General features: G+C 32.1%; 1 protein-coding gene across 1 annotated transcript; it reads left to right on the top strand.

The window, feature by feature from the left end:
• Nucleotides 1-5,256: 5,256 nt before the first annotated feature.
• Nucleotides 5,257-11,056, top strand: LOC123907195 (ABC transporter B family member 4-like). Its single transcript, XM_045957357.1, has 13 exons — nucleotides 5,257-5,404; nucleotides 5,570-5,918; nucleotides 6,141-6,195; nucleotides 6,292-6,467; nucleotides 6,572-6,793; nucleotides 6,890-7,128; nucleotides 7,302-7,827; nucleotides 7,960-8,233; nucleotides 8,329-9,203; nucleotides 9,417-9,683; nucleotides 9,831-10,094; nucleotides 10,186-10,479; nucleotides 10,605-11,056. Exons 2-13 carry the CDS (start codon nucleotides 5,634-5,636, stop codon nucleotides 10,962-10,964), a joined length of 3,837 nt encoding a protein of 1,278 aa, XP_045813313.1. The 5' UTR covers nucleotides 5,257-5,404; nucleotides 5,570-5,633; the 3' UTR covers nucleotides 10,965-11,056.
• Nucleotides 11,057-12,831: the final 1,775 nt, after the last annotated feature.

Raw genomic sequence — 12,831 nt, 5'->3', positions numbered from 1 at the left:
ATGTTTTAGAGTATATCCTAATTATTTCCCAAGATGTATCTCAAAAATATGTTTCTAAAACATATCTGACTTAATTCTTGAATCACATTTCTGAGTATATATAGAAAATATGTTTCTAAAACATATCTGACTTAATTCTTGAATCACATTTCTGAGTATATCTAGAAAATATATTTCTCAAACATATCCTAAGAAAATTTCCTAGAATATCTCATTTTTGATAGTGTCCTCAACAAACATGCAAGAAAGAGATCAGACATCCCAACTTAGTTCGCATTTTTATTCTTCCCCATCCTCCACCTATCGCTCATATTATTAAGGTCCATTTGGCCTACTTTTTTTTTCTCTTCTTTTTAGTTAAAAGTAAGAAGCTAGGCCCAAACAACAATTTCTAAAAGTTATAGTAAAAAAAAAAATCTATATTTTAGGAAAAACTATAATATATTATCAAATATATCTTTTAACCCTATTATAATAAAAAACAACAACTTTTAACCATTTTTTTTATAAAAAAAAAAATTAAGATTTACCAAACAATTTGAACTTTAGTTAAAAAGCTAACTTTATGATTAAAAGAGCTTCTATACCTAAAAAAAGGTGGGCCAAACAAGCCCTTAATAAGATATATACAATAACTGGGGAAGCTAGATCGAGGGATGGTCGATCAACAGAACTGAGCACCACGAACATGAGAATCGCCAAACTCTTAGTGCGACAAACGACACTACCGCCAACACGACGTATCCACGCACCTAACCCTTTCGAACATTATTAGGCCGAGGTAAATTTGATGAATCCGTAACGTGAGTGATATCCAACAAAACATCACACATAGATGAACTACCCAAACTAAATTTAAATTTAAAAGCAAGTCAAACAAAAACCTTCTGATTGAGAGTTGCAATTGCTTATTATGGATAATGTCTTTTTTTTGTTTAATCTTTTTGTGATGTTTCAATTTTCTTTTCAAACTTGATTTCGTGTCATTTACTTTTGAGTAGAGCTAAGGGAAATCTAAAGGCTTATACACACTAATGTGGATAATGACATGAGTTATTATGATTAGTTAGTTAAGTGAAACAATCATTTGACTACCAAAAATCCTCTTTTGGTCATTATGTGAGGATTTTGATGGACATCGATCTTTCTCAGCGCTTATTTGATGACATTTTGGTGGAAAGAGAAGGTCATGCCTTCTATGGGGAGATAGTGTATGAGAAGTTACCAAAATATTGTGATTACTGTAAGTTTATTGGCCACCTAGTCAACTCTTGCAACAAACAGAAACCCAAGATGATTGTGGAGGATAATGCTTAGAATATAAGAGATAATAAAATTAATTTTTTAAAAATAGAACATTTAGCTAAAAATATCATAGTATATAGACTAAAAATACCAATTAATTCGTCTGTTTTTCGAGAGGTTACTTGGTTGAGGATTTGTTCTACAACATTGAGGAACTCGGTTTGAAACTCAGTACCGAGAAAGAAAGAAAAAAAGCCAATTAGATTGATAAGGTTGACTTTACTCAAGTAAATACTATAAATAATATTTATTATTATTTTAAACTTTAGTTTCTTTTTATAAAAGCTAAAAGGTACAAAAATGATAGTTAAGCATCCCAACTATGTTGTAACTCCAAAATAATTCACCTAATAAGTACCCTAAAGAAAAATAAAACAAGAAGGATACAATGAATCTTGAGACTAGATCAAAGTCCAATGTGTAAGATTCTCTAAATTCATCGGATAAACTTAGATAATAAGTACCTCGTTAAAAACTTTACCATGAAAAAAATCATTGGAATAAAACTTGGATAAAGAGAAAAATAATGCAGAATAAAAAATTAATAAGTCCTAAATTAATTTAATAACCAATACATACACTCATACCTTATTTAGCTCCTTAATTAGTGCCGCATTTTCCTAGATTAATTTTTTTTTGTTAGGTAACTTTTTTTTTACTCAAAACAACAATATTTTTCTTATGAATTTTGTTAGGTAACTTATTTGTTAGAAATTCCACCTTTTAAATGGATTTTCCTAAATTAATTTAATAACCATAATCTGCAAAAAGAAGGACTTATTTTGAATCGGGCCAAAACCTCTGACTTGTGGTCCAAGTCCAAAAAAGATCTATTGAAGTTGTTCGACAAAATTGGTACTAACCTCTGTAAATAATGGTACTGTTAGCAGTCGTGAAGTTATAGCATTAATTGTGTTTGGATTCTTCCTATTTCTAATAGGCTAGCAGACATGATTCGGCGAGATATAATATGACGGTCACACCATATAATATATTGAGACAATAAGCATGGGAAGAAATTGGCCATGTGCCTAATATGTTGGGAAATGGCTAACTACACACCCACAACTCATGTCATTTTCTAAAAACTACTAGATCGCATCAGATTAATTTCATATTAATTTTTCAAAACCAATCCACCCATAAAATTGGATTAGATAGAATGTTTTTTATTTGTCATCAAAAATTGAACCGGATCGCGAATAAATTTATTTTTGGATTGAATGAATTTTTGTCTTAAAGTCGATCCAAACCAAACCGCGAACCAGTATAAGTAAATACAAGTTAGTATGATTTTTGAATAAAATGATTATTTTAATGTTATTGAAACATGCATGCATCATGTAATATGTGTATAGTAGAGTCTATGTGGTCGCCTTTGTGGCAAGTCATACGCTTTTCGGCCTTTGCAGCAAGAACACTTTTCGGCTTTTATCAGAATCATTGGTGTCTCATATGGGGTAGTTTTAGGTCACATTGCATTTTCACATGATAAAAGCAAAAAAAAATTATAAAAAAAAATTGCATACTTTTTTATCGGTGATGTGTTTTATTATTGTTTTAAGACATTTTTTCTTGTGGTGAATATGATTCAACGTAGATAAGAAAATTGACCATTTACAATTAACAATTTAGGTACTCAATGAGAAAACCATGATTGAATATGTTGTATTTCAGATCAAGTTGTAATTTTTCAATTTAAATGAGAAGAACTTGCTCTATTTCAATCATTAGAATTATAGTAAAAAAAGCAGCCGGTAATAGAGTCACTTAAGTGACTTATCACATTAGTATTAATTTGCTCAATTTTTTTTTACTCCAACTTGCTCAAAATTGATCTTTTGGAAAATGGGATAAACAGAGGGGGCCAAAAGTGTTATTTTCAAAATTAGAGAGCAAAAATTACAAGTTTATAAAATTTAGAGGACCAAAAATATAATTTAACCTGCTTATTATTGAATGCAAAAGAATAACAATGGACACATAAATAATTTAGGATTTTTTTTTGCTGCATGACCTAATAATAATTAATTGTCGATTTTCCACTATTTAGAATTTTGTGTCCAACATACAAATTATATTAAATTATGTAAGCTTTCCAATGAATTAAAGATCACCTCAATCGAACATCTAAAATTTCAGATATAAGAAAACAAGACAAATAGGTCTAAACCTAGGGAAAATAAAACTTTAAACCAAAGTCTTCTTTCACTCACATGTTTGATGTATGTACATGTTTGAGAATATTATGGTGCATGAATGATTTGATGATGTTTTGAGATAGTAATTTCCAGGAAATTGTAGAAAGAGGAGAGTTCAAAATCAAAGTCCTTGAGAGAGCGCGTATGCTTTTCAAATTATATCTTAGCTAAAGACTAGTAATAAAAACACTGTAGTACTCAACTTAAAAATAAACACAAACATTGTACCATAAAAAATAAACACAAACATATGAATATAATATTAATTTAAAAGGGGTAAAATGTAATTAGACATAAATCCGGAAAATCTAAACATGAACCCAAATCCAGCCAATTTAGTTTTTTCCCGTCAAAATCAGGGCGGGGCAGGCGGGTACCCGCGGATTTGAGTTATATTGTCATGCCTAAGTGAGAGTTATATTCAAGGATTTGAGTTATATTGCCATGTAATAATTTGTAATGTCCATGCCAATTTGTTATATTATTATTATTATTATTATTATTATTATTATTATTATTATTATTCAAAGAGGAATCAAGGTCAAATGGTGAATGGACTAGTAAGCAAGTAATACTACGAGTTTGTATTTGTGGATCACGTAATGGATTTATCATTGGATTATATTCTACTACACCACCCATCATAATCATATCATTCATTTCAAATGTATTGGATTTATTTGGGGATCACGTATTGGATTCTCATATTATTCATTTCAAATGCTGTGCGTGACTGCCAAGAAAGAAACCAATAATTCACTCCAACCATCTTGTTGCTTTCATAAACTCTCTCTCTCTTTTTTTTTTTTTTTGTGTGCGCATATAGTTAAGGAGAATGTTAACATGTGCATATATGGCACATATTAAGGTAATAAAAATAGAAATAATGCTTTAAAATTTGTGCATTTTAACTTTTCAAGCATTAAATATCTTGTATCATTAAATGTTAAATTTCTATATTAAGATACCTTATCATGTGCCCTATATGCACATGTTAACAAAACCCTATAGTTAAAGATAATGTTAATTAATGCTCTAGTGACAGGAACATTAATTAAAGAAATTAAATATAATAAAATTGTCTTAAAATTTGCGTAGTCAATAATTTTAAGATATAAAATATAATATTTTTAATTAGTATCCAAAAATACTAGTTAACATATGAACCTTTAGAACCAAGATTTTATTTTAATCAATCTCAATAAGCGAGACAAACCTATAAGTAAGAAATAAAAAAGGTGAATTTTATATATTTTAAAAATATTAACTACACAAGTTTGAAAATAACTTTATTATGTTTGATTTTCTCAACTAGTGGCCCGAAGTGCTATTAGTATTTTCCATAAGAATTTTATTTCAAAACAATTGTTGTTTTGTCTATTGAAAATTATCTTTAAAAAGAATGGTCTATCTTGACTGTGATAGTGACCTATGACTATAATACAAAGTTAACATAAATAATTGAAAAAAGGGTTTAATCAGTAGGAATGATATTGAAGTAGTTAACATTTTTGTTTATTAAATTAATTTAATAGTAATAACCACAATCTCCAATCTCCAACACAACATAAAACAAATACTTTGGACAAGACAACTTTAGTAAACAAATAATTAGGACTAGAATAAAATTCAACTTTTTGACCCAAAAAAAAAAGAGAATAAAATTCAACTTGCGTGTCAAGAAATTGCATTTGCAAATTCCAAATTTTCTACTATATAAGATAGTAAGAACAAGACATGTTCCATTCAGCGACTTATAACATAAGTTGGTAACCATTTTCAAACTAACAATTGTTTTTTTTTTCTTCATTCATTTATTCATTTCTAAATTTGCTTGCTACGGCTAGTTTTCCATCAACTTTGAAGGCAAAAATTACTTCATCTTTTGGTACAAAAAGGTTCATTACTCTCTCTTTACTAACAAAGTTTCCATGACTAATACATAAACGCGTGTTTCATGTTTTCGCTATCACAATTGTTCACTACATGAGTCTTTCAAAGTTCGGATAAAACTATATATCTTGTGTGTTACTGACTTGAATCAGAAATGCTTTTTTATGCAGCTTTATACAAACTAGAGTCATTGGTAAAGGGGTTTGTGAGCAAAGCAAGCTTTCCTCTAAGGAAATGGATATAGATTCTGCAAGTATTCAGCCAGTAGTAGAAGATACTGGAAGCAAGCAAGAAGGTTCAGAGGAGAACAAAGCTAAGGATGAAAAAACCAATACAGTACCTTTATACAAGCTTTTCTCATTTGCCGATCCTTTGGATCGTTTATTGATGTTTGTTGGGACTATTGGTGCTATTGGGAATGGAATCTCCATGCCTTTGATGACTTTAATATTTGGAAATATGATCAATGCATTTGGTGGATCATCAAGCACCAAAGAAGTTGTTGATGAAGTTTCTAAGGTAATCAATCAATCATCATCCCTCCTCACCAATCCCTTTTAACATGAGCTTGGTTGTGAGACTTTTTTTTACAACTTATTTCCATAAGCTGTCAAGGATAGCTTATGAAAATAACTTATAGCTTATATGAACAGTCTGACTTTATAGGATAAGCACATATGCTATAAGCGCTTAATTAAGGTGTTTATCGAAAAAGAGCCTAATCCTTGTTACTGTGTTCAGGTGTCCTTGAAATTCGTATACTTGGCTGCGGGTACATTTGTTGCGTCTCTTTTGCGTAAGTACACTTGTTTATCTATTAGTTCTTACGATCTAACTTATAACGAGTTTGGCTCATCATGATATAAAAAGAAACCGTTTTGATATGTATCAGAATTGACTTGCTGGATGATCACTGGTGAGAGACAGGCTGCAAGAATTAGAGGTTTATACCTACAAACTATTTTGAGGCAAGATGTGAGTTTCTTCGATAAGGAAACTAATACTGGAGAGGTTGTTGGAAGAATGTCCGGTGATACTGTTCTTATTCAAGATGCCATGGGTGAGAAGGTATGAATGAACCGCCATGCAAGTCATAAATCGCTACATTTTTCAGGCCATGTCTTATTCAATGGTGGAATTATTTACATCTATTTTTCACCTTTTGATTTCAGGTGGGACAGTTTCTACAGTTAATCGCTACATTCTTTGGAGGTTTTGTTGTAGCATTCATCAAGGGATGGCTTTTAACCGTTGTCATGATGTCTTGTATTCCACTTCTTGTCTTGTCTGGTGCCATGATGAGCATGGTTATTACAAAAGCATCATCCAGTGGACAAACAGCTTATTCTAAAGCAGCAACTGTAGTAGAGCAGACAATTGGTTCTATCAGAACTGTATGCAAAATTTCAGAAACAACTCCTTTTACTTTCCTTTTATTCTTCTTCTTCTTATTGCAGATTATATAAATGACTTTCGTTTTTCCAACGCAGGTTGCGTCGTTCACCGGAGAGAAACAAGCCATAGCTAAATATGACCAGTCCTTAATCGATGCTTACAAAACTGTAGTGAAGGAGGCCCTAGCTTCTGGTTTGGGGTTTGGTTCACTCTACTTTGTTGTTATTGCTAGTTATGGTTTGGCAGTATGGTTTGGTGCAAAAATGATAATAGAGAAAGGTTATACAGGAGGGGAAGTTGTGACTATAATTTTTGCTGTATTGACTGGATCCATGTAAGTTTTGTGTTCCTTTTCTTCACTTGTGATTATTATTTCTAAATTTAATTTCTTTATCCTATCTCAGAATTTAGAACCTGGACCAAATACATGTACTTTTTTGCTTATATTTTGTTACAGAGGGAGTACTTGTTTTACCTTCCTAAGTATATTTCTATTTCCAATTCCAGGTCTCTGGGACAGGCATCTCCAAGCTTGAGTGCTTTTGCTGCAGGACAAGCTGCAGCATTTAAGATGTTCGAAACGATTAAAAGGAAGCCGGAAATTGATGCTTACGACACAACCGGGAAAAAGCTTGATGATATTCGCGGAGACATAGAGCTTAGGGAGGTTTGCTTTAGTTATCCTACAAGGCCAGATGAACTGATATTCAATGGATTCTCTCTTGCAATACCAAGTGGGACTACTGTAGCTTTGGTAGGGCAAAGTGGGAGCGGAAAATCCACAGTTGTCAGTTTGATAGAGAGATTTTATGATCCACAAGCTGGTGAAGTTCTCATTGATGGTATCAATCTCAAAGAATTTCAACTTAAATGGATCCGACAGAAAATCGGCCTAGTCAGTCAGGAACCGGTTCTCTTTACTTGCAGCATTAAAGAAAATATTGCCTATGGTAAGGATGGTGCAACGGATGAAGAAATCAGAGCTGCAGCAGAACTTGCTAATGCCGCCAAATTTATAGATAAACTTCCTCAGGTGAACTCTCAAATCTTTATTAAAATGAAGAAATTGCTTGTTTAACAGTTTGAAATATTCTGTGTGTTCCTTCATATTGAACGTGGTTTTTCTGCCTTAATAATTTTGTAAAATTATGGATAATGATCTTAGGGACTAAACACAATGGTTGGTGAGCATGGAACTCAGCTCTCCGGAGGTCAAAAGCAAAGAGTTGCAATTGCAAGAGCAATTCTGAAAGATCCAAGAATCCTTCTTCTTGATGAAGCTACAAGTGCACTTGATGCGGAATCTGAAAGAGTAGTACAAGAGGCATTGGACAGAATAATGGTAAACCGAACAACTGTCATTGTAGCTCACCGCTTAAGTACCATAAAGAATGCTGACACCATTGCGGTTATTCATCAAGGAAAAATAATTGAAAGAGGTATATATATACACATATCATATGGTGTAACCAAAATCAAACTGAATGTTTATTATATACCTTACTGTATTCTTATACTTTTTTCAATTGATCAGGTTCACATGCTCATCTCACAAGGGATCCCGATGGAGCCTATAGCCAGCTCATTAAGCTGCAAGAAATGAAGGGGTCAGACCAGAATGTTGCAAATGACACAAACAAGTCAAACAATATAGTGCTATCTGAAAGAAGATCGAGTCATAGATCTTTATCCTCGAGATCTATAAGTCAAGTGTCATCTGGAGGTGGAGACAGCGGTCGTCACTCATTCACAGCGTCATTTGGTGTGCCGACCACAATAGTTGGCGTCTCAGAAACCGCAGATGGTGGAACTCAAGCTCCTCCTTCACCACCAGAAGTGCCGCTTTATCGCCTGGCCTATTTAAACAAGCCAGAAATTCCTGTCTTACTTATAGGGACAATAGCTGCAGTGCTGCATGGTGTAATATTACCGGTTTTCGGCCTATTGCTTTCGAAAATGATAAGTATTTTCTACGAGTCACATGACGAACTTCGTCACGATTCAAAAGTTTGGGCGTTAGTATTTGTTGGGTTTGGTGTTGCGTCGTTATTCATTTTTCCATGTAGATTCTACTTTTTTGGCATTGCTGGAGGTAAGTTGATCAAAAGGATAAGAAAAATGTGTTTTGAGAAGGTAGTTCACATGGAAGTAAGTTGGTTTGATGAATCTGAGCATTCAAGTGGAGCAATTGGAGCAAGGCTCTCAACCGATGCAGCTTCGATTCGAGCTTTGGTTGGTGATGCACTTGGTTTACTGGTTGAAAATATTTCTACAGCTATAGCTGGTTTGGTAATTGCTTTTGTAGCTAGCTGGCAGCTTGCTCTTGTAATCCTTGCTTTGGTGCCTCTACTAGGACTTAATGGATTTTTGCAAGTGAAGTTCTTGAAAGGGTTCAGCAATGATTCAAAGGTAAACAATTAATATTGTGAATGGATATGAAAATGTGTTTTCAACTGAATCAATAGTAATCAGATCAATATTTTGTACAATTTTTGGCATCATTAAGATGTAAGAAAATTACTTCATGAACGAGTCAACATTGTTACAATACAAGCATGATCTCTATATGCATTTTTGACTTAGCTTTATGTTGTGAATACTGATATACATTTCAATGAACAGAAATTGTATGAGGAGGCAAGTCAAGTGGCGAACGATGCAGTGGGGAGTATAAGAACAATTGCTTCTTTCTGTTCTGAAGAGAAGGTGATGGACCTATATAAGAAAAAATGTGAGGGACCAATTAAGACAGGCATAAGGCGAGGGATAGTAAGCGGATTTGGTTTTGGGATATCATTCTTCGTGCTGTATGCAGTTTATGCAACCAGTTTTTATGCTGGAGCACGTCTCGTCGAGGATGGAAAATCTACATTCTCAGACGTTTTTCGTGTAAGTTACTCTCCATAATATACTTATTATATCTTTAAGGTTTTGGGTCAAGATGTTATGTATTGTAGTTTTTTGAGCCTATAACAGGTGGTATTATTAGAGCCAATTTTTCTAGCATTGAGTTATTTGTTGCTTCCTGATTTGCAGGTATTTTTTGCCCTAAGCATGGCAGCTATAGGACTCTCTCAATCCGGGTCGTTGGTACCTGATTCGACTAAGGCAAAAAGTGCAGCTGCTTCCATATTTGCTATTCTTGATAGGAAATCACTCATAGATCCAAATGATGAATCAGGAATGACATTGGAAGAAGTCAAGGGTGAAATTGAGTTAAAGCATGTCAGTTTCAAGTATCCTACTAGACCCGATGTTCAAATATTCAGAGATCTTAGCTTGACTATTCACTGTGGCAAGGTAATTTTCTAATACACTACTCTAAATTGTTCTATGTAAAGGAGGAACAAAATAACTAACATATTGATTATGTTATTGATAAAAATATCAGACAGTTGCACTTGTTGGAGAAAGTGGAAGCGGAAAATCAACAGTGATCTCGTTAATACAAAGATTTTATGATCCAGATTCAGGTCACATTACACTTGATGGAAAAGAAATCCAAAGTCTACAAGTGAAATGGCTAAGACAACAAATGGGTCTAGTAAGCCAAGAGCCTGTTCTTTTCAATGATACCATCAGAGCCAATATTGCATACGGAAAAGGAGGAGATGCATCGGAAGCAGAGATTATAGCTGCAGCAGAATTAGCAAATGCGCACAAGTTTATAAGTAGTTTGCAAAAGGTATAAAATAATATTGCGATATCTATTAACATTTCTCATATTCGTATAAATTATAAGCATCGTCTGACAGAAATACATGATGATCTAGTACATAGTAACTAAAAATATATAATGTATGTATGCAGGGTTATGATACGATAGTAGGAGAGAGAGGAGTTCAATTATCCGGGGGACAGAAACAGCGTGTGGCAATTGCAAGAGCTATAGTGAAGAATCCAAAAATACTATTACTAGATGAAGCAACTAGTGCACTTGATGCTGAGTCTGAGAAGGTGGTTCAAGATGCACTTGATCGTGTTATGGTGGAGCGGACGACAATAATAGTAGCTCATAGGTTATCAACTATTAAAGGTGCAGATTTAATTGCAGTAGTTAAGAATGGTGTTATAGCAGAGAAAGGAAAACATGAAGCATTGCTCCGTAAGGGTGGGGACTATGCTTCTTTAGTAGCATTACATACAAGTGCTTCTAGTTCTACATCTTAGACCACCCACTTTTTCATGCTTTTATAATTTTGTCCTTAAATATTAAGCTCTTTCATGGCTTTATTTATATGTAAGATTTTTCTTTTTCTTGATATTGAATAAGTGATAAAGAAGGATTTCATTGCATTTTTTCTTGACTTTCTTCTGGTTTTGACTCATAAAATTATTCATATACATATCATTCTCATTTACATAATTTTTTCATGTCAAAATTTAAGTGTTTCAACTTAAATTTAAGTGTTTCAACTTAAATCAAGTGTAAAAAAAGTGTTAAAATTTTAAACCATGCTCGTTTGACCCATCTTTTTTTAGAGCTTATGCAAACAACTTATGCAATTTTTATATATTATTATTATAAGTTTGTCAGGGTAGTTTATGATAAAATAACTTATAAAATTATAATTTTCACTAGTGGAAACTTATAAAATAGCATAAAACCTAATTTATATTGCATAAACTCTAAAAAAAGTTAGGCCAAACGAGCCTTAAGTACTGAGATTTTCATAAAAAAAAAGCCACTTAATTATATTTTATTTTCGTAAAACCTAATTTCATTTCAGATCGTAAAATCCAAAGTAAATTGGCCTCCAAAATCAGGGTTATTTTGGGATTTTTGGAGGGCCTAAGACTGGGGGCCTAAAGAGCAATTTTCGGCGTAAAATTCATGAGGTTTTGACTGAACTTCAACCAATAATATTTGATAGCAAAGAGCAATTATCACAGCCAAGTTATTCAAGTGCCCTATCTGTATGTCAAAATAAAAAATTGAAAAACATGGACAGTATATATTGCTTGTTAGAGAACCTTATTGTACAGAGAGGAAGATTGAATTCAATTACTTGTTTAGCCCCAGTTGAGAGCACAACTGGTTAATATATATATATATATATATATATATATATATATATATATATATATATATATATATATATATATTCATTTTCTAATTAAATTATCCAACAATTGTCAAAAAAAATTAAATTATCCAACATGAAATTTATTGTTGAATGAATGAAATACATTAAAAACAAAATTTTCATATATTTCGCTTACATATATAAGCAAAAGGAAATTACCTCACACCCTTAATTAAAAAATTACTATTTAACTTAATTTATTTATTATTTATTTTTTCTAAATAGTACAAAATTAATTGTTAAAAAATAAAATTTACAATTAAAGGTACTATGTCTGTAGGATTTAGTTAACTTTGTTCCATGTATATTTTGAGTTTTTTTTTGAAGGAATATTTAGAGTTATTATTAAAAAAGTTTACCTGTTATAAGAATTAGGGTTAAATATATTTTTATTTCCCGTAAAATTATGATCTCTCAAGTTTAGTTCCTATTCACTTCAAAAAAAGTTTAGTCTCTATTAAACTATAATGGTAATTTATTTTTACAAATCTTTAATGGTAATTTTAATCCTCCATAGTATTGCAGTTTATAAAAATAGCCTCTATAAAATACAATTAATAGTCAAAAGTGAATAAATATTTTCGAGAGACTAAACTTAAAAACTCGTGATTTTAAAGGGACTAAAAACATTTTTTTAATTTGATAAAAAAACTAAAAACATATTTAACCCTAAAAAATATAACAACAAATATGAGTTTTTCTTTTGTAGATAGACAAAATGACAAGTAATTGAAAACTTACACGCACAAAGTGGAGGGCCCGAGATTCGAATCCCGATCATAATGTTCGACTTAATAATATCGACATTTATGTTAATTGAGCTACGATTTGTGGAGAAATTAATTTTTTTTTAATCAAGGATATATATTAATTAATAAAAAAAAAGTACACTTCTAAAAAATACATGTGGGATGACATGAGGAAAGTTTCTCTCTAATAATGAGTGTAGA

This window comes from Trifolium pratense, linkage group LG2 (assembly GCF_020283565.1).
Source record: "Trifolium pratense cultivar HEN17-A07 linkage group LG2, ARS_RC_1.1, whole genome shotgun sequence".
NCBI lineage: Eukaryota > Viridiplantae > Streptophyta > Magnoliopsida > Fabales > Fabaceae > Trifolium > Trifolium pratense.
This window is presented reverse-complemented; position numbering and strand designations above follow the sequence as displayed.

Bases quoted from the DNA above. Each gene is read 5' to 3' on its own strand.
- LOC123907195 (XM_045957357.1), top strand. From the start codon at position 5,634: ATGGATATAGATTCTGCAAGTATTCAGCCAGTAGTAGAAGATACTGGA. The intron at 9,684-9,830 runs GTAAGTTACTCT...CCTGATTTGCAG, and splicing joins CATTCTCAGACGTTTTTCGT to GTATTTTTTGCCCTAAGCAT. The intron at 10,480-10,604 runs GTATAAAATAAT...GTATGTATGCAG, and splicing joins TTATAAGTAGTTTGCAAAAG to GGTTATGATACGATAGTAGG.